This window comes from Ranitomeya imitator, chromosome 3, assembly GCF_032444005.1.
Source record: "Ranitomeya imitator isolate aRanImi1 chromosome 3, aRanImi1.pri, whole genome shotgun sequence".
In the NCBI taxonomy this organism is placed as follows: Eukaryota; Metazoa; Chordata; class Amphibia; order Anura; family Dendrobatidae; genus Ranitomeya; species Ranitomeya imitator.
This window is the reverse complement of record NC_091284.1, coordinates 487,732,017-487,753,363: the sequence shown is the minus strand read 5'-3', so window position 1 is coordinate 487,753,363 and position 21,347 is coordinate 487,732,017. Positions and strand designations below refer to the sequence as shown.

General features: G+C 45.0%; 1 protein-coding gene across 1 annotated transcript in view; it reads right to left on the bottom strand.

Moving 5' to 3' along the window:
* NPAS2 (neuronal PAS domain protein 2) overlaps positions 1-21,347 on the bottom strand; it is a 154,524-nt gene that overhangs the window by 4,519 nt on the left and 128,658 nt on the right. Inside the window, exons 17-19 of the mRNA XM_069757586.1 lie at positions 8,497-8,684; positions 6,945-7,028; positions 4,988-5,168 (exon numbers count right to left, since the gene is read on the bottom strand). Of these exons, the coding sequence (XP_069613687.1) occupies positions 4,988-5,168; positions 6,945-7,028; positions 8,497-8,684 (453 nt within the window). The remainder of the gene's footprint in view (positions 1-4,987; positions 5,169-6,944; positions 7,029-8,496; positions 8,685-21,347) is intronic.

The window sequence follows — 21,347 nt, the reverse complement described above, 5'->3', positions numbered from 1 at the left end:
AAAAACAAAACCAAAAGCAATCATGGCGGAATTGCAATTGGGTTTTATTTTTTTCAATTTCACAACACTTGGATTTTTTTCTGCATTCTAGTACATGTAATGTTAAAATGAATGGTGTCATACAAATCTACAACTTGTCCCGCGAAAAAAAGAAACAAGCTCTCATATATATTGCTATGTTGATTGAAAATATAATTGTTATGGCTCTTGTGAAAAGGGGAGGAAAAAACAAAAGTACAGTAAGGCCGGGATCACACACAGCGAGATACGGCCGAGTCTCGCAGGTTAAAACCAAGCTCTGGCACCGGCACTCCAGAGCGGAGCGTGCGGCCGCATAGCAATACATGGAGCTGCATGCTCCGCTCCGGAGTGCCGGTGCCAGAGCTTGGTCTTAACCAGTGAGACTCGGCCATATCTCGCTGTAGTGTGACTCCGGCCTAAATGAAAAAATTGACAGGATCCTTAAGGGGTTAAATAACTTTTGCAACAAATGTAGTGAGTCTAGTAAGGCCGGCGTCACACTTGCGAGTTTTACGGACGTAAGAGCGCAGAAACTACGTCCGTAAAACTCGCATAACATACGGCACAATGATTCTCAATGGGTCTAGTCCTATCAGCCGTATATTACGGATCCGTAAAATACGGCGTTCTACGGCCGCAGAAAATCGCAGCATGCTGCGTTTGTCAGCGTATCGCGCAAAAAATACGCCAATGTAAGTCTATGGGAGAGCGTATAATACGGAATGCATACGGACCATGCGTGTGCCTTGCGAGAAATACGCAACTTAATGGCAGATGTCCGGAAATGTCCAAAGGCCTCAATCAGGCAGGTGAGACATGCTAATTAGCTGAAAAAGCCAGACAGTGAACCCGGAAGTCTGCTGCACGCCTCCACGGAGTGATATTCAGCATGGCAAACATTGTCAATACGGACATGCTGATAATTTTGGTCCAAGAGAGGCCTGTCATCTGGGACCAAAGAGACCCAAATTATGCCAACAGGGCACAAAAAGAGGCTGCATGGAGGAGCGTGTGTGGGTCCCTCTTTCCACATTATGACCAGCAGCCACGTGAGGCACAGCGACAGATAAGTAAGTACACCCATGTTTGAAATGTAATGTTCTTGTGAAACAGCAGGCCTTTACTACTTAATTTATCATCAAGAATGTCTTAAATATTCATGAAAGAACTAGAAAGCACACCAGTAGATACATGGTTTTGTACATGATAAACGTATTTCAGTAATGTTTGGAATAGGTGTCCCTTACTAACAGTGTTTCCCATTAATTGTCCTTTCTGTGCTAGAGGTTAGGGGACTCTGTCCTTGTGGCCTTGCTTGATAATTGTTTGTGTTGTTTATAAATTTAATATTAAATGTGCTCCACAAATGCCTATTTGTATGCTACCCTTAAATCTGTGTCTTCAATTTCACCTTGTGTGAGCACTCTGCATAATGGTCTAATCAATGTGTTTAATTTTTGTTGTTTTTAGTGGGTGATGTTACAACAAGGTGGCGGAGTATCCGTGACCAGTATAGGAGGGAGAGGCAGCAGCGGGAGAAAAGTGGAGCCGGGGCACCTCCCAAAAAGCGAAAATACCTGTACTTCGACCGCCTAACCTTCCTTAACCCCAGCATGGACCTCAGGCCGTAAGTACAAACATCAAATTTTTTTTTTTTTTTAAGATTATATTTTTCATAAAAAATTTGAAAAACAAAAAATTTATATTTTTCAGAACTCAGTCTAACCTCACTGACAGGGAGACAGGGTCTGACTCAGAACTGGTGATTGACCCAGTTGGGGAAGGTGAAGAGGTGGCTGGTCCATCTGCTGCTTCCTCTGGCTCCATCCCTCCTGGATCCTCCACATCTGGCCAGCCAGCTCCATCTGCATCCGAACCACACCAAGAGGCCCCACAGTTTGCATCTGCCGCCGCAGCATCAGCAGCAGCAGCAGCACCACCACCTAGCCAGGATGACCCTGGAAATAGCAGCAGCCCAACTGTTGCCCTGGATCCATCCCCACAGGCTGCAGTCAGACCACAGCGTTCACGCCGCAGGAGAGAGCTGATACAAAGCAGGCGAAACGTTGATGCTGGGGTCATGAACTATTTGGCACGGGTTCGAGAGGATGATGGGGAGGAGGGCTTTACAAGGAGCCTTGCCCAGTACTTAAGGTCCATAGAGCGGGAGTTGAGGCTGCGTTTGAGAGGGTGTTTTCAGATCCTTATTGACGCATGCACCCCCCCAAATAACCCATACAATCTCTTGCAGATGATTGAACAGTGGCAGATGTCACGTGAAAATATTCTGCGGCCTCAGAGATTACAAGGCCAGGCTGGTCAACAAGGATCTGAAGCACCCCCTCAACGTCAGCCAACACCTCAACCCCAAACAACAACGAACCCACAATGGCAACCTCAGCAACATATGGCAGGATATCATCAACCATCCCAATATGGCCACTTGTCCTCATCCAGTGCTGGAGGCTGGTCCCAACCTGGGTATGGACAATATGGTCATTTTGGGTTGGGGTATGATTCCCGGACATATGGTCAGCAACAGCAGGGGTATGTCCCAAATCCTCGACCCACTCTTCAAAGTTTCCAGCATCATAGCTGGGCTAATGTCCCTCAGGCCACTACAACATCTGCACAGGGTGCTGGACGATTGGGCCTACAAATGCCACCTGATGCTGACCCTGAGTAAGCTACATCTCCTGCACCAACCTACCAGGACTTGTAATTTTTTTGTATTTATGTTTTTTTTTTGTTTTTAGTTTCCCATTTTTTTTGGTTTTGGTATATTATTTTTGCCACAATATTCGTTTAGATTGTGCCTACATAGCAGTCTTTATTGTGGATGTTGTTAAGAATGTTTTGGGCCACTAAAAAAAGGCAATTTAGATGACAAAATCTGGTTATGGGCAAAAAAAAATAAGACCATAACAAAGGTTCAACAGTAAAAAGTTATCTTACTAACAATCAAAGTCTGTATGCGCTCTATTCATTCTTCCATCACACACACATGATATGCTGACACCCATATGTGAAATAATTAAAAAAAACAGACAAATTTTACAAATTGGTTAACACATACTTTATAGATCAAAATAACTACACATGCAAAAATGCATAGTCTTGCCAGGGAGTAGCACCTTGAGGAGTCAAAAAATAATTTGTAAAGACATCACGAACTTTAAGACCAGAAAGTGGACGGCGCGGAGGAGGGACATATGGGGTAGGCCTACTAACATTGTTCATGAGGTGATCTTCCAAATTTTGAAAGGAACAATCATGTATTCTTGTGTAATTATGTAGAATTACACAGGCTTTGATCACTTCATTGATTGTAGCCTCACTCAACTGGATGGCAGACTGAAGAACACGCCATTTGGCAACAAGAATCCCAAAGGCGCACTCAACCAGTCTCCATGCCCTTGCAAGTCTAAAATTAAACACCCTCCGCCGGTGGTCAAGGTTGCGCCTGGGGTAAGGCCTCATGACGTGCCTCGTCAGTTGGAAGGCCTCATCTCCAACAAAAACAAAAGGCACTGCTTCCGCATTGGAGCCTGGGAGTTGTTGTGGTGGTGGGAGGTTCAACTGGTTGTCACGTAGCCGCCGACCCATTATGGACGAATTGAAGACCCTAGAGTCTCCAGTTCGCCCATAGGCCCCAATGTCTACAATTATAAACCTGTAGTTACTGTCAGCAACTGCTAACAGAACTACAGAGAAAAACTGCTTGTAATTGTAGAATTGGGAACCAGAGTTCGGCGGCTTACGCACCCTGATATGTTTCCCATCCACAGCTCCAATGCAGTTAGGGAAGTCACAAGTATTTTTGAAACCAGTGGCGATTTTTAGCCAATCCTCCTGTTTGGGCTCAGGCATCACAACTTCCTGAAGTTTCTGCCAGATTAGTGAACAGGTTGTCCTAACAATGCCTGAAATTGTCGACCGCCCAATCAGAAACTCCAGGTGTAGACCCGCATAGGACAAGCCTGTGGACAGGAAGCTGCAATACAAGAAAAAGGTAATAAAAACATTAACATGATGACTATGAAAACAGGAATAAGCACAAGTGTATATTTCATTTACTAGGACATTATTTACAATATAAAAAGGTTAATTTTATAATCTTAATATAATAGAATATTTAAAACATTCTTTTATATGTGCTTGTGGCTTCATGTCCAAGTTAAGTTAATGAAACATAGTAGGACACCACACAGTTTTTGTTAACAAAATCAAAAAACATTATGTGCGAATGTGGAATACATACCGTAAGGTTAGGAGCAGACGCTCCTCAGCAGAGATGGCTTTTCTCATCCAGGTGTCCTGATAGGTGATCCCAGGACGTAAGATCTCCAACAACATGTCAAAAGTCCTGATGGACATGCGACTATACAGGTAAAACTTGGCAGGATGTGCCCTCAAAGCTGAATATAGTCTCTGGAAATGTCCTTTACTCTGGCGTTGGGTCAATAGAGGATGCACCCACAATCTTCGTCTCCTCCTTCGCGGATCAACATTGACCGGATATGGCTGGCCAAAGCGATGAGACAACACCCAGTGAAGCAACACCCGCTGAGTTGTGCTTAAATACACATGGTCAGACATGTTTGTAAGGTCAAAGCAACACAGGCAAAATATGCTAGAGAACATATAGGGAAGATGGTAGGGGTCCACCTGTTGTAGAGGGCTTAAATAGTGTGTTTAATGATGGTTTAAATGATTTGCAGGCCTGAAAACCGTTAAATGTCCATTTTGTGAGGGTGCGTGAAAAATACGCCATACGGATCACATACGGATTACACACGCACAAGCACATGCGCAAAATACGCGGCCACACCTAAGAAACGCATTAACTACGGAAGTCGATTACGGAGACTTTTTGTCGTATTGAACGCGTAGTACGGACGTATAATACGTTTCGTATTGTCTTACGCCAAGTGTGACGCCGGCCTAAGACCTCATTGGAACTTACCTGGATAAATTGGCATTGTGGCTGCTGAACTTGCATATGAGGGATGTTTTGCTGTTGAGTACAATGTGGTGTTGTAAAGGCAGGGTGTAAGATTGCTTGACCCATGAGCACAATAGGACCATTGTTGACAGAAGTCTGTACTTCCAGGCTTCTGAATATTTGTGGGCTTTGTGAATATCTGCTACATAAAAGAGGAAAGAATGTTAAGTTTGTTGCTTCTAAAAATGCATATTGAGATGAAAGTTTCACCAGTTTGCTAAAGATTGGCTGTAAGCTGAATGTGCATTTGACTCACAGCTGTCTCTTGAACAGCGCACAGCTTTTCCAGTTTCTTTCAATTTCTCGTTGTGAGCGGGCAGGCACTCCTCCATGATTGACAGCTCTCGTCAGTAGCAGAACTTGTGCTGAGCTTTATCTTTCTACTGTAACACATTCAGCTATCAGTGCTTTTTCTAAAGGTACCTTTACACTAAACGACTTACCAACGATCACGACCAGCGATACGACCTGGCCGTGATCGTTGGTAAGTCGTTGTGTGGTCGCTGGGGAGCTGTCACACAGACAGCTCTCTCCAGCGACCAACGATCAGGGGAACGACTTCGGCATCGTTGAAACTGTCTTCAACAATGCCGAAGTCCCCCTGCAGCCCCCGGGTAACCAGGGTAAACATCGGGTTACTTAGCAACCCGATATTTACCCTGGTTACCATTGTAAAAGTAAAAAAAAAAAACCACTACATACTCACATTCTGATGTCTGTCACTGCCCCCGGCGTCCACAGGGTTAAAACTGCTTTCGGCAGGAGCGCTGCTAATGCACGCGCTGCTGCCGAGAGTTTCCCTGCACTGACTGTGTCAGTGCCGGCCGTAAAGCAGAGCACAGCGGTGATGTCACCGCTGTGCTCTGCTTTACAGCCGGCGCTGACACAGTGGACCCCGGGGGACGTGACAGACATCAGAATGTGAGTATGTAGTGTTTTTTTTTTAAACTTTTACAATGGTAACCAGGGTAAATATTGGGTTACTAAGCGCGGCCCTGCACTTAGTAAACCGATATTTACCCTGGTTACAAGTGAACACATCGCTGGATCGGCGTCACACACGCCGATCCAGCGATGACATCGGGTGATTAGCGCCCAAAAAATGGTCCTGATCATTCCCCAACGACCAACAATCTCCCAGCAGGGGCCTGATCGTTGGTCGCTGTCACACATAACGAGATCGTTAGCAGGATCGTTGCTACGTCACCAAAAGCGTGACGTTGCAACGATATCGTTAACGATATCATTATGTGTGACGGTACCTTTAGGTCTACTCTGCTATCACTATAGTTACATATGTAGACAATAGGGCCATTGAAAAAGCACATGGCTCTGGAAAGGAAAGTGATAGCAGTGATTAGGAGAGCTGCTGTGGAAGTTGCTATAGGTGGGGGCTGGTGCTTGTGATTTTGCAGTACAGATAGGTCAGGAGTTGACAGGGAGAGGGAGGAGCTAACTGCTCTATATAAGTCAATGGCTGGAGAGGAGTGGCTGGGATCTCAGGAGTTAACTCCTAAGGCAGGTATGTAACTACTTTGTACACTGGGTCAGTTTCTGGTGGTGGGTCTCTTGGCAACACGCTGTACATTGCAGAAGAATGAAAGCATATAGAAAAAGCTAACTTATGTATTTTCATGCTGCCAACTAATCATACTAATTTCATTACATGAGAATACGCCTTTAATGACTTCCTAAGATGGGTTTAAAGGTTATAAAACAGATTTTCATAAATATGTAGCAGGTACCACAAATTGTTAATAAATAGACACTAAGCAGACCATCCAATCTTGATAATTTTGCATAATATAGATTACAGTGTTACAGAAGCAGTAAGAGATCAAGATGCTCTTTAATGCATTATTTAAAAAAACCATTAAAATAGTCTTTTTCTGTATTAGTGACAACTCCGGTCTCATACTTAGTCTGGTGTCCACTATCTGACGATCTTCTTGTGCTACATGAGCCTGGCATCATGGGCTGGATAGGTTGACTGAGGAGGAGTCTAAATTATAAAAACAAAATCAACGATTCAATTAAATCGCTATTGCAAATGCCCACAAACATAAGAAGCAGAATTAATGATGGAGTGTTCAATACTTTTTTTTCTCTGTATGTCATAGTCTTTTCTGCCTTCTATGTGCCTCCATATGAATTAATTCTCACTTTAATAGCAGAGTAGCAGAGAGTTGAGGCATATAACAGGAGGTTGATTTGGAGAAAACAATTTGCATTATACAGAGATTAAAAAAAGGTACTAGAGGAGGCCTCGGTGGGACTTATTGCTTGCCTTTGACAGATCATATCAAGAGAGGTGAGGGTAGGGCAATCTGAACTTAACACCTGATTTGATGATCTTCAAGAGGCAAGTTGCTGCCGGAGGTATCTAGTGGCAGCTTTCTCCACATGTTTTTTCGGGAGCCACATGTGGCCTGTAGGCCCATAATGTGTGGCTTGCGGCTGTCTGTCAACTGTACAATATTGTATCATACAATTATTAGGTTCTGTAGAAGGACGTAGATCTGGGTATTTATTATGATGGAATATAGGCTGAACTGGATGGACAAATGTCTTTTTTCGGCCTTACTAACTATGTTACTATGTTACTATGTAACTGTGTACATTAACACCATGTCTAGCAAACTGTTATGAAGAGAAGGTCTCCAGATGGTGACCTTGGTGAGTTGCCCCGCATAGAATATGCATATACTGGTAGAGGGCAGAGTAGGATCAATATTCTAGGCTGGAGGTAGGATGATACTGCTATTTAGAGGGGTGATTGATGCTGGATGTAGTGCAGTGAGTAGGCTTCATGCGAGAATACCAAATGGGTGTAAAGTGGGAACCTCCGAATCTCCTTGTAATTTTTTGAGAGTCTATGGACAATGGATTGCCAAAAGATGGCATTTATTGAAGCATCCACTAGATACATACTTTTTAAAAATTACTTTTTAAAAAACGTCTCATGTCATACACCTTTGTATATGATGGACTTATTCCAGTTTGAATAGGCAATGATGGCTTCAAAAGGTCACAGATTTAATTAAAAATACCATATTGAATGATTGACACCATCACAGAAACTAAAGGGCCCTATAACATACAATGGGTTCCATCGGGCGATGGTCTTTGAAGAACAATGCAGCTGGTGTCAACAGATGACTAAAAGAAGGGCACATCTGTATGGGAATGGGTGTGGAGCATTATGGAACACCAACATATGCTTATATATTTTTTTATATTATTTTCTAGCTGTAATTGTAAGTACCGGTAATAAAATAATGGTTACAGAAATACTAGCTGGCAAGAATTGGTTCAGCAACTTATATAAGGTGAAAAAGTATTGTGATTACGTTTAGGAAGCATTTTAAATCAGGAAAATACATGCAAAAAGGAAATATTATAAAAAAAACCCCCACAAAATATTATATACTGTGATATTACGGAAAATGTTGGTATGTGAATATTCTTACCTGAGTTGTCTGTCATGACTGAAACTTGGAGCTCGTTGCTGGCTGTTATCCTGCTGCACACCAGCAGAGGGTGCTGTATTTATATTCTGGGACAATGCTGTGGGAGAGTTGAGTTGAGAGGTAGGAATTATAGTGGATGAGTGGCCATTGCTTGATATTCCTGACATGCTTCCCAATGCTTTTTGTCCCTAAAACACATTCCCATGTTGTAAATTCACAGTAGTCAACAAGCAGACAATGTAAGGTCATTTTTTCATTTATTAAGGTCTTTAACAGTAACTTTTCGTTAGATATAGAGATACCCCAGGCAGTAGGTTGTCTTTATGCAGAGATCAGAGATCAGCTATTCAGTTCTCAGCCTCACCACAGTTAAATAATACATAACTAGAGATGAGCGGTGTTCGAGTCGAACTGTTCGCCAATTTCAAATTCGAGCTGTTTTGGGCGGTGTTCGAGTCGTTCGACGAACTCGAACAATTTGCTTAAAATTCGGCTGTTCAAGTTTCTGTTCGATAAATGTTCGTTCACCAAAAGCCTAGCTTGATTTGCACATTAAAACTGTTTATCATTATTAATAGACTGTTTCAGTGTATAGTGGGCGGAGGATAGATCTGAGCTGAAATAATGCCGATCTCCTTTTTTTTTTTCTTTCCTGCATTTACAGTGGGGCGGTGCAGTCTCTCAGCCTATCAGCAGTGCACACACACATAGCAATATGCATGTGATGCACACAAGCAAGGGCATGTGTCATTGGCTGTGTATGTCACATGTCCTTGCCCTATAAGAACCAGCCATTTGCCCCATCGCCACCATTTCCTCACTGCTGCAGCTTAGTGTTAGACGGCACCGCTGCTGCTGTGGGCGCTATACAGTATAAGAGTGTGAATTGTGAGCAAATTTTCAGTTAGATAGAGAGAGAAAGGTGTCGGGAGTCAGGACTAGTTGTAATATCAGCCCTTTTCAGGGTAGGTTACAGCAGTTCCTAGCACTGTTTGCCAGGCAGGTCTGTGCCAGTGCTGTGCAAGTGTTTGTCACAGCATTTGGTGTAATCTAGCTTAACCAATCCTTTTGGTCTAGTAGCATTGTCTGATAGTCATCTGAGTAGCCCGCCTGTGAAGCTAGCTACACCGCCTGTGTATCTCAAGTTTTACTGCATCTAACCTAGTTAATAGTTTTGGGCCTAGGAGCAGTGTCTGCACGTCAGCAGAGTAGCCCGCCTGTGAAACTAGCTACACCGCCTGTGTATCTAATAATTTTTTTATGCATCTAACCCAGTAAAATTGTTTTGGGCCTAGTAGCAGTGTCTGCACTTCAGCGGAGTAGCCCACCTCTGAAGCTAGCTACACCGCCTGTGTATCTAATAATTTTTTACTGCATCTAACCCAGTAAATCGTTTTGGGCTAGTACCACAGTTTGGCCACTCAGCTCTGCTCAGTTTCCATCCATCGTTTTTTGTGCCAACAACTACAGAGGTGCCAATTAGTTAAGCACCAAAATGAGTGGCAAAAGGCCTGCTGCTGGTGGAAAGGGGAATAGGCCTGTTGGAAAGGTAAAAAAAGGTTGTGTCCGTCGGGTAGGTGGTAAAGCAACAGTAACATCTGCAGAAGAAAGACCATCTTCCAGCCAATGTAAGATGTCTACTTCTTTTCGTGGACAATCTGATATGATCCCTTTCTTACGACCATCGCTATGAGCATCGCTACAAATTCCAGATGAGGCACAAAAACAGCAGGTGCTTGAACGGATATCAAGTGCTCGTTCAAGTGGGCTCTCCTCCACCTCAACTTCAATATACTCCAGTCCTCAGAGGTGTCACCCCAATCGCACTTGCTTCCTCACAGCTCCTAAGTCTCCAGCCGCCCGTCTGAATATGGTTGAGTCTGCAGAGTTGTTTACTCATACTATAGCCTGGGAATCAGAGGTCTGCTCCAGAGCTTCTGTGAATCCAGATGAGGAAATGATCTGCACTGATGCCCAGAATCTTTATGAGTTGGATCCAGGCCCAGATGAAGAAGGTTCTGCGCATAATGTAGACCCTCGTTCCCAAACTGTAACTCCTGTTGGTGGAGACAATGAGGAAGATGATGATGAAATTGAGATACCTGATTGGAACGAAAACTTGACTTTTCGGTCAGGGCAGGAAGAGGTTGGCTCTGAGGACGATGGGTGTGAGAACACACAGGGTGATGATGACAAGGTTGGAGGCCCAACTTACTGTCAACCCACAGTCCGCCAGTCCATGAGGTCAGCAGAGGAGGTGGTGGAGGATGCTAGTGATGACGAGGTTAGGTTGCGCCTTCCTGGACAGAGACGGAGTACAGGAAGCACGTCAACAACTGCATCCTCAACCACAACTGTGCCTCTGAGCACAAGTCGTGGTGGCTCTTCAGGTCGCATGGGCTCTAAGCCTTGCATAGCCTGGGCATTTTTTGAGATCGCAAAGAATGGCCAAACTCATGCTGTCTGTAAGATTTATCACCAAAATCTCAGTAGAGGCCAAAAAATGAATAGTTTGAGTACTTCATGCATGAACTGTCACATGGTTATGAGGCATAAGTTGCAGTGGGAAGCTCACTGTGCTACAATGCTGCCTAGTGGGCTGGGCCAACAACCGTCTGCCTCATCAAGTGCATCCGCGGCCTCTTCATCCTCTGTGACTGTGGGGACAGCAGTCGCACATGGTTTTAGACGCAGACCTTCCACCTCTTTACCCGTAACAGTCAGTGTGATTGGCAGGTCGTCAGTACATTTGCAAGTGGAAACACCTGCTGGTGTTGAGCGCTCTGCGATATCGAGACCATCACATTTTGATAAAGGCAATATAATATCTCCGCCTGCACCTTCCTCACAGACCAGCAGATTGCCGGGGACACCCTACTCAACCTCATCTAAGCACGGCAGCCAGCCCTCGGTCCCTCAGATGTGGAGACAAGTAAAAGACCATTTCCTCCTAGCCATGACAAAGCTAAGAGGTTGAATTTCACATCTGCAAGCTGTTGGCTACAGAAATGCTGCCTTTCTGCCTGGTGGACACAAACGATTTTCGAGACCTTATGTCCGTTGCAGTGCCCCAGTATCAGATGCCCAGTCGCCACTACTTCTGAAAGAAAGCTGTGCCTGCGCTACACCAGCATGTCGCACACAACATCAATGCTTCCTTGAGAAACTCTGTGTGTGACAGGGTGCATTTCACCACAGACACTTGGACGAGTAGACATGGACAGGGGCGTTACATGTCGGTGACTGGGCACTGGGTAACTATGGTGACAGCAGGAGAAGGGGCTGCTGTCCAAGTCTTGCCGTTCCCACGAGTTGCACGTCGATCCTCTGTATCTATAAGTTCCTCCACTGCTTCTGCCTCCTCAACCTCCTCTCAGTCCTCCACCTGCACCCAAAGCCTGTCTGGTAATGCCACCCGCGTTCTAACTGCGCAGAAGGAATCCTGCATACCTCATTAGTATGCTGTCACCAGGGCTCAACGGCATCAGGCGGTGTTTACCTTGAAATGTCTGGGAAATGTGAGTCACACAGCTGAGGAGTTGTGGTCAGCTCTGGAGACTGAGTTCCATCAAAGGTTGTCTCCACTGACCCTGCAGCCAGGGAAGGCCATGTGTCACAATGCTGCAAATCTAGGTGAGGCCCTTTGCCGGGACAATGTCACAGACGTGCCTTGTATGGCTCACGTTTCGAACCTGGTTGTCCAGCAATTATTATCCCACTATCCCGGACTAGATGGGCTTCTGCAGAGGGCACAGTCACTGTGTGCTCACTTCCGCCGTTCGCATCCCGCAGCTCAACGACTTACATCTCTACAGAAGTTTCGGGCCTGCCAGTTCACCGGCTGAAATGCGATGTGCCCACATGGTGGAATTCAACTCTGCACATGCTGCAGTGACTGTGGCAGCACCAACGAGCCCTGGTGCAATACGTTATGACGTATAGCCTGGGCCAACGAGATCCAGAGGTGGGGCAAATCACACTGCAGGAGTCGTCTCAGATCAGGGACCTATGCACCCTTCTGCAGATTTGAAATAGCGATGAAGATGTTTAGTGCTGATGATGCCATTATCAGCATGACTATTCCGGTCATTTACATGCTGGAGCACACCTTAAGCAGTATTCGGAGTCAGGTGGTGAGACAAGAGGAGGAGGAGGAACAGGAGGAGTCGTATGTGGAAGGGATAATATCTCCAAGGTCCAGAAGGTCGGCAGCACCAAGGCGGCTGGCATTGGAGGGTGGAGGAGAGGGATTACCGAGGGCGCATGGTAGCAGCCAAACTGTTCAGGAAGGTGCAGAAGCCGAGGAAGAAGTGGAGGATGAACTGGCGCAGGGCATGGAAGACTCGTCAGAAGAGGGAGACCTTGATCAAATTTCTGTTGTGCGAGGTGGGGGGGAGAGGGCAGAGGAAGGAAGCATGATTCTCACCGCCACCAAGGCAACAAGGACTTGGTCCTCCTGGATGCGCAAGACACATGAGTGCCTTCTTGCTGCACTACCTGCAACATGACCCTCGGATTGCCAGAATCCGAAGTAATGCTGACTACTGGGTTGCCACACTCTTAGATCCCTGGTACAAAAGTAAATTTGGCTAAATAATTCCTGCCATAGAAAGTGATTCACGCATGCAGGAGTATCAGCAGAGACTGTTACAGAATCTTACATCTGCTTTTCCACAAAACACCAGTGGTGCACATAGTGAATCTCTGAGTTCTAACTTGCCAACCGTGGGACTGTCGAGTCATCACTCAAACCGTAACAATAACATCGTATCTGGTGGTAACTGCAATTTTTTCCAATCGTTTCAAGAATTTTTTAGACCATCCTTTGCAAGGCCACAGGAGACAAGAAGTATGACGCACAGCGAATGCCTAAAGAGGATAGTACAGGAGTATCTCCAAGTTAGCATCGATGCCATGACTGTGGAACTGGACCCTTGCTCATTTTGGGCTTCCAATCTGGAAAATTGGCCTGAGCTCACCACTCACGCCTTGGAGATCTTGTTGTGCCCCCCAGCCAGCTTTCTCTCTGAATGTGTGTTCAGCGCTGCTGGTAGTGTGCTGACAGATAAGCGCACGCGGCTGTCCAGTGAGAATGTAGACAGACTAATGCAGCGCCCCAGAGTCCTGGTCGTTGCAGTAATGTCGCTCTGCCGCTAAGGGGAGTGATGTTATTTCTGACTACACTAAAGGAGTTCACCTGACCAGGTATCACAGCACACATTACACTTCACACTCCAGCCACTAGGGGGAGCAAAAGGCACTATGTATTAGGCCACTCTTCACACTGGTAAAACTGGGGGTCGGATAGGAAGTTAGAACAGAACGCAGCCTGGGAGAGCTCCAGGGAGGACCTGTCAGGGGTGGGTTCCTGACAGGGGCCTAGCAGAACGAATAGAAAGCAATGTAACCGCGCCTGCACTACCTTGCGGCGGTATCCTAAGAAAGGACACGAAGAGAAGGATATTGTGGAAAGTGAGAAACGAGATCAAGCACAAAGGAGAGCCAGTAGGAGTCGTGCCTCGAGAACGGCAACTTCCTACTGAGGAGCGTAGCCGGTGACCGGAACACCGAGGAAGTAACTGACTCTATGCCTTACTTCAAATACTGCAGGACAGTTAACTATAGGTTGGTTGTCTACCATACATCACCTAAGCAGACATAGGGGGCAAGCGTGGAGAGGGGCGTCTCTAGGGTCCCAGAATAGCTCTGGGCCTTCCCGTCAAACGGGTGCGTCCTATCCAGATAATCTTGGGGGACGGAGAGAGAGAGAGAAAAAGAAAGAACGAGAACAGAAGTTGTGAGGACTATCCCGAATGCTCAGCAGGGAAGAACTACAACACACAGGCTCTAGTGGTAGGCACTAATTTCTACCTGCAAAGGGAACTCTGGATGTGCCTTCGGACTGGCCGGTCTCAGACAGCCCTGTTAACAGTGCTCTGGATTGAGGATCCCGAAGTCTTCAGTAAAAGGTAAAGAGACTGCAACCCTGTGTCCTCGTTATTAACTGCGCCTCACACCATCGCCACCTACACTACTGGGAAGCCCTGGGGACACACTTCACCTGTGGGAAGGTATACCATCTAGCTGCCATTCCATCACCCCAGCGGACCCCTAAGCAGCGTCGGTCACCCTAACCGAATACCACAGGTGGCGTCACGAACCCTTGACAGACTATCATCAACCCTTTGATTGGACGCCCCTTAGCAGGGTCACGGACCGGGTCCAGCCACCGTGACAACCCCAGCACCGAGACAGAGAGGACCGGTACCGAGAACCTGTGGCCCTGTGTCTGAGGGCGGTCCACTAACATTCATCAAGATGAACAAATCCTGCATCCACAAGGACTGTTCTACCCCTGTGTCATCCTGGGGAGACTAAAAGCTTGATGATTTTTGAAAATCAACTCACCAATCATTTTAAGAAACTCTGGGGAAACTGATGCCACTTAAGTGGTGTCTGTGACCCAATGTTTGGAAAAAATGGAGACTCTTTTTACAGTCCCCTTGCTGTGTTTTACATGACGTTGGCATCATCGATTCCAGGTGGGTGGGGTCGCTCCCCTCCCTTTTAACTTTTCGAAACTACATACATTATGGCTTGGGGTAACACAGATGATTGAGTCTGCAGAGCTGTTTACTCATACTATGGCCTGGGATTCAGAGGTCTGCTCCAAAGCTTCAGTGTCTGCTAGTCAGCAGAGTACCCCACCCATGAAGCAAGCTGCACCGCCTGTCTATCTAAGTACTAATTTTTAACTGCAACTAGCCCAGGCAATACTTTGGGCCTAGTAGCAGTTTCTGCTACTCAGCAGAGTACCCCACCCATGAAGCAAGCTACACCGCCTGTTTATCTAATTACTAATTTTTAACTGCATCTAGCCCAGGCAATACTTTGGGCCTAGTAGCAGTGTCTGCTACTCAGCAGAGTACCCCACCCATGAAGCAAGCTACACCACCTCCTTCCTTTCTCAATCTAACCCCTCGGCTCTGGGGTGTCCGCTCTCCCTCCAGCTCTCTCTTTCTCACAGGTGGACTACCGCGTGTATTCACACTGTGGAGAATCTTTTGGGCCCAGGCATAAGAAGTCGTCGATGTATGGATAATATGTGCCCCCTTAGAAACGTCCATGACGACCCATTCGAGGAAGCAACTAAACGCCTCAAATAGTGAGCAGGATATGGAGCACTCCATGGGCAAACAGTAATCTATGTAGTATGCTCCTTCACAGAAGCAACCCAATAGGCGGACACAATTCGGAGGTACAGGTAGTAACCGGAACGCCCCCTCAATGTCTGTTTTGGCTATTAGGGTGCCGCTTCCCAACTTCTTGACCCGCCTGATTGCCTCGTCAAAGGAGGTACAGTATATAGTACTGTACTTGGTTCCGCGTCGATGTTGTCGTTTGCTGACCTGCCCTTTGGATATGATAAATGGTGGATTAGTCTGAATGTATTGGGTTCCTTTTTTGGCACGACTCCCAGCGGGGGTACCACTACGTCTTCTAAGGAAAGTGTTCTGAATGGACCCGCCATTCTACCTAAAGATATTTATTTTTAAAAAAAATTTGTCACGACGTCTGGGTGTTGGCAGAGTGATTTTAGATTTTTACTCCAGCCTTTCATGATTTTAGAAGGGCATGACATGCCTATATCTATGTCTCCTCCTCCTTTTACTCCTCCACCTCTTTTCTTTTCGCATGACTATATGTGCTTGTTACTTATCCATGTTTGTTGTATCTTCTGAGCAGTTTGTCAGCTTTTGGACACCTTTTAAGGTGTTTTCTATGTGTTTTCTATGTGTTTGTATATGTTTGTGTTTGCCTGCCATTGGTTTCAATGGGGATCGTCGGTGTTCGTCGAACGTTCGATGAACATTCGTCGAACACGCCTCAATTCGACGAACCAAACCAAACTCGAACACTAGGGGGGTGGATCAACCCTATACATAAGTCATTCAATAGGAACTTTAACCCCTTCATAATGCAATTTTGTTTTGACTTTAAAGGAGTGTTCAGACATACAAAGCTAATTTTCCTCCTAAATTCCTATCTATTTAGTGCCATAATCTAAACTAATTTCTAGTATACTTTAATATAAATTCCCTATCCTATTGAAACTATATTATTGAACTGCTTTCCTATTTTTTTACTACTTTCTTATTTTATGCTGCTTTATTATCCTAGTGCATGCTGGAATCCTCAAACCAAGCATTGTCAGGGCACAGAGGCTGCTGTCACTTTGCCTCTCCCTCAAATGAATTGTAATCAGTGACGCTCATTTCAGGGTCTGAGCTAGTGCCTATACGATGTGCACTGTGCACAATGACAACGCACACTAACAGTGTGCTCTGGTGCCGGTTTGTTACTGCTGATCTGAGCCAACAACAGAGAGCGCGCTGTCATTGTGCACATCCTACAGTGAGAAAGCAAGGACTAGCCCAGTCCCTGAAATGAGCATCACTGATGACACTTCATTATAGGAAAGAGGTAGGGGCTGGACAGTGACTCAAGATTTCAAATGAAGCATCATGAAAAAAGGAAGTAGTAAAAAAACAACAAAGAAAAGCAGTTAAAAAGAGTAGTTAGGGAAGGATATGGAATTATTAATTCAAGCACTGTATATTCGAAAGTAGTTTAGATTATGGCATTAAAGACATAAGGATTAAGGAGGAAAATGACTCTCTACCAACCACCTCTTTAAAGGACATCTTTCACCAGTTTTTTGCCCCTAATCTGCAAGCAGAATGATGTAGACATAGAGAGCCTGATTCCAGTTATGTGTCATTTACTGGGTTGTGTGTTGCAGTTTTCATAAAATTACTGGTTTATTACAAGGACATTATAAATAGAGGACTAGTAAACCTGCTGCCATGTAGTCTTCCATACTCATAAACTCTGTTTAACCCCTTTACCCCCAAGGATGGTTTGCACATTAATGACCGGGCCAATTTTTACAATTCTGACCACTGTCCCTTTATGAGGTTATAACTCTGGAACGCTTCAACGGATCCCGGTGATTCTGACAATGTTTTCTCGTGACATATTGTACTTCATGATAGTGGTAAAATTTCTTTGATATTACCTGCGTTTATTTGTGAAAAAAATGGAAATTTGGCGAAAATTTTGAAAATTTTGCAATTTTCCAACTTTGAATTTTTATGCAATTAAATCACAGAGATATGTCACACAAAATACTTAATAAGTAACATTTCCCACATGTCTACTTTACATCAGCACAATTTTGGAACCAACATTTTTTTTTGTTAGGGAGTTATAAGGGTTAAAAGTTGACCAGCAATTTCTCATTTTTACAACACCATTTTATTTTAGGGACCACATCTCATTTGAAGTCATTTTGAGGGGTCTATACGATAGAAAATACCCAAGTGTGACACCATTCTAAAAACTGCACCCCTCAAGGTTCTCAAAACCACATTCAAGAAGTTTATTAACCCTTCAGGTGCTTCACAGGAATTTTTGGAATGTTTAAATAAAAATGAACATTTAACTTTTTTTCACAAAAAATTTACTTCAGCTCCAATTTGTTTTATTTTACCAAGGGTTACGGGAGAAAATGGACCCCAAACATTGTTGTACAATTTGTCCCAAATTGACAGGAATTGAGATGGGACGCCATGTTGCGTTTGGAGAGCCACTAAACATTGAAACCCCCCACAAGTGACACCATTTTGAAAAGTAGACCCCCTAAGGAACTTATCTAGATGTGTGGTGAGCACTTTGACCCAATAAGAGCTTCACAGAAGTTTATAATGCAGAGCCGTAAAAATAAAACAAAAATTTTTTCCCACAAAAATTATATTTAGCCCCCAGTTTTGTATTTTCCCGAGGGTAACAGGAGAAATTGGACCCCAAAAGTTGTTGTGCAATTTGTCCTGAGTGCGCTGATACCCTATATGTGGGGGAGAACCAGCGTTTGGGCGCATGGGAGGGCTCGGAAGGGAAGGAGCGCCATTTGGAATACAGACTTAGATGGAATGGTCTGCAGGCGTCACATTGTGTTTGCAGAGCCCCTAATGTACCTAAACAGTAGAAACCCCCCACAAGTGACCCCATATTGGAAACTAGACCCCCCATGGAACTTATCTAGATGTGTTGTGAGAACTTTGAGCCCCCAAGTATTTTACTACAGTTTATAACGCAGAGCCGTGAAAATAAAAAAAAAAAATTCCCCTCAAAATTATTTTTTAGCCCCCAGTTTTGTATTTTCTCGAGGGTAAAAGGAGAAATTGGACCCCAAAAGTTGTTGTCCAATTTGTCCTGAGTGCGTTGATACCCCATATGTGGGGGGGGAACCAGCGTTTGGGCGCATGGGAGGGCTCAGAAGGGAAGGAACGCCATTTGGAATGCAGACTTAGATGGAATGGTCTTCAGGCGTCACATTGCGTTTGCAGAGCCCCTAATATACCTAAACAGTAGAAACCCCCCACAAGTGACCCCATATTGGAAACTGGACCCCACCACGAACTTATCTAGATGTGTTGTGAGAACTTTGAGCCCCCAAGTGTTTCACTACAGTTTATAACGCAGAGCCATGAAAATAAAAAATCTCTTTTTTTCCCACAAAAATTATTTTTTAGCCCCCAGTTTTGTATTTTCCCAAGGGTAACAGGAGAAATTGGACCCCAAAAGTTGTTGTCCAATTTGTCCTGAGTACGCTGATACCCCATATGTTGGGGTAAACTCCTGTTTGGGCACACGGGAGAGCTCGGAAGGGAAGGAGCACTGTTTTACTTTTTCAATGCAGAATTGGATGGAATTGAGATCGGTCGCCATGTCGCGTTTGGAGAGCCCCTGATGTGCCTAAACAGTGGAAACCCCCCAATTATAACTGAAACCCTAATCCAAACACACCCCTAACCCTAATCCCAACGGTAACCCTAACCACACCTCTAACCCAGACACACCCCTAATCCTAATCCCAACCGCAAATGTAATCCAAACCCTAACCCTAACTTTAGCCCCAACCCTAACTGTAGCCTTAACCCTAACCCTAGCCCCAACCCTAGCCCTAACCCTAGCCCTAACCCTAGCCCCAACCCTAACCCTAGCCCTAGCCCTAACCCAGCCCTAACCCTAACCCTAACCCTAGCCCTAACCCTAACCCTAGCCCTAGCCCTAACCCTAACCCTAGCCCTAGCCCTAGCCCTAGCCCTAACCCTAGCCCTAACCCTAACCCTAGCCCTAACCCTAGCCCTAGCCCTAACCCTAGCCCTAACCCTAATGGGAAAATGGAAATAAATACATTTTTTTAATTTTTTAATTTTTCCCTAACTAAGGGGGTGATGAAGGGGGGTTTGATTTACTTTTATAGCGGGTTTTTTAGCGGATTTTTATGATTGGCAGCCGTCACACACTGAAAGACGCTTTTTATTGCAAAAAATATTTTTTGCGTTACCACATTTTGAGAGCTATAATTTTTCCATATTTAAGTCCACAGAGTCATATGAGGTCTTGTTTTTTGCGGGACGAGTTGACGTTTTTATTGGTAACATTTTCGGGCACGTGACATTTTTTGATCGCTTTTTATTCCGATTTTTGTGAGGCAGAATGACCAAAAACCAGCTATTCATGAATTTCTTTTGGGGGAGGCGTTTATACCGTTCCGTGTTTGGTAAAATTGATAAAGCAGTTTTATTCTTCGGGTCAGTACGATTACAGCGACACCTCATTTATATCATTTTTTTTATGTTTTGGCGCTTTTATACGATAAAAACTATTTTATAGAAAAAATAATTATTTTTGCATCGCTTTATTCTGAGGACTATAACTTTTTTATTTTTTTGATAATGTTGCTGAATGGCGGCTTGTTTTTTTCGGGACAAGATGACGCTTTCAGCGGTACCATGGTTATTTATATCCGTCTTTTTGATCGCGTGTTATTCCACTTTTTGTTCGGCGGTACGATAATAAAGCGTTGTTTTTTGCCTCATTTTTTTTTCTTTTCTTACGGTGTTTACTGAAGGGGTTAACTAGTGGGACAGCTTTATAGGTCGGGTTGTTACGGATGCGGCGATACTAAATATGTGTACTTTTATTGTTTTTTTTTTATTTAGATAAAGAAATGTATTTATGAGAATAATATATATATATTTTTTTTCATTATTTAGGATTTTTTTTTTTTTTTTTACACACTTGGAAAACATTTTTTAAACTTTTTTACTTTGTCCCAGGGGGGGACAATACAGATCGGTGATCTGCCAGTTTGCACAGCACTCTGACAGATCACCGATCTGTCAAACAGCGCTGCAGCGTTACCAAGTGCCTGCTCTGAGCAGGCACTTGGTAAGCCACCTCCCTCCCTGCAGGACCCGGATCCGTGGCCATCTTGGATCCGGGACTTGCTGCAGGGAGGGAGGTAAGAGACCCCCAGAGCAACGCGATCACATCGCGTTGCTGCGGGGGGCTCAGGGAAGCCCGCAGGGAGCCCCCTCCCTGCGCGATGCTTCCCTGCACCGCCGGCACATCGCGATCATCTTTGATCGCGGTGTGCCGGGGGTTAATGTGCCGGGGGCGGTCCGTGACCGCTCCTGGCACATAGTGCCTGATGTCAGCTGCAATAAGCAGCTGACACCCGGCCGCGATCGGCCGCGCTCCCCCCGTGAGCGCGGCCGATCGCGCTGGACGTAATATTCCGTCCTTGGGAATTAAGGCCCACCCCACATGGATGGAATATTACGTCCAATGGCAGAAAGGGGTTAAAAACGTCCCTATCACTGTTTGGCAGCTTTCTGCCTATGCACAGTGTACAAGAAAACTGTCATTCAGTGGTGTGGGCCGGGTTATACAAATCTTATAATTCAAAAGTGATACATCTCTGGAATCATGATCTCTGC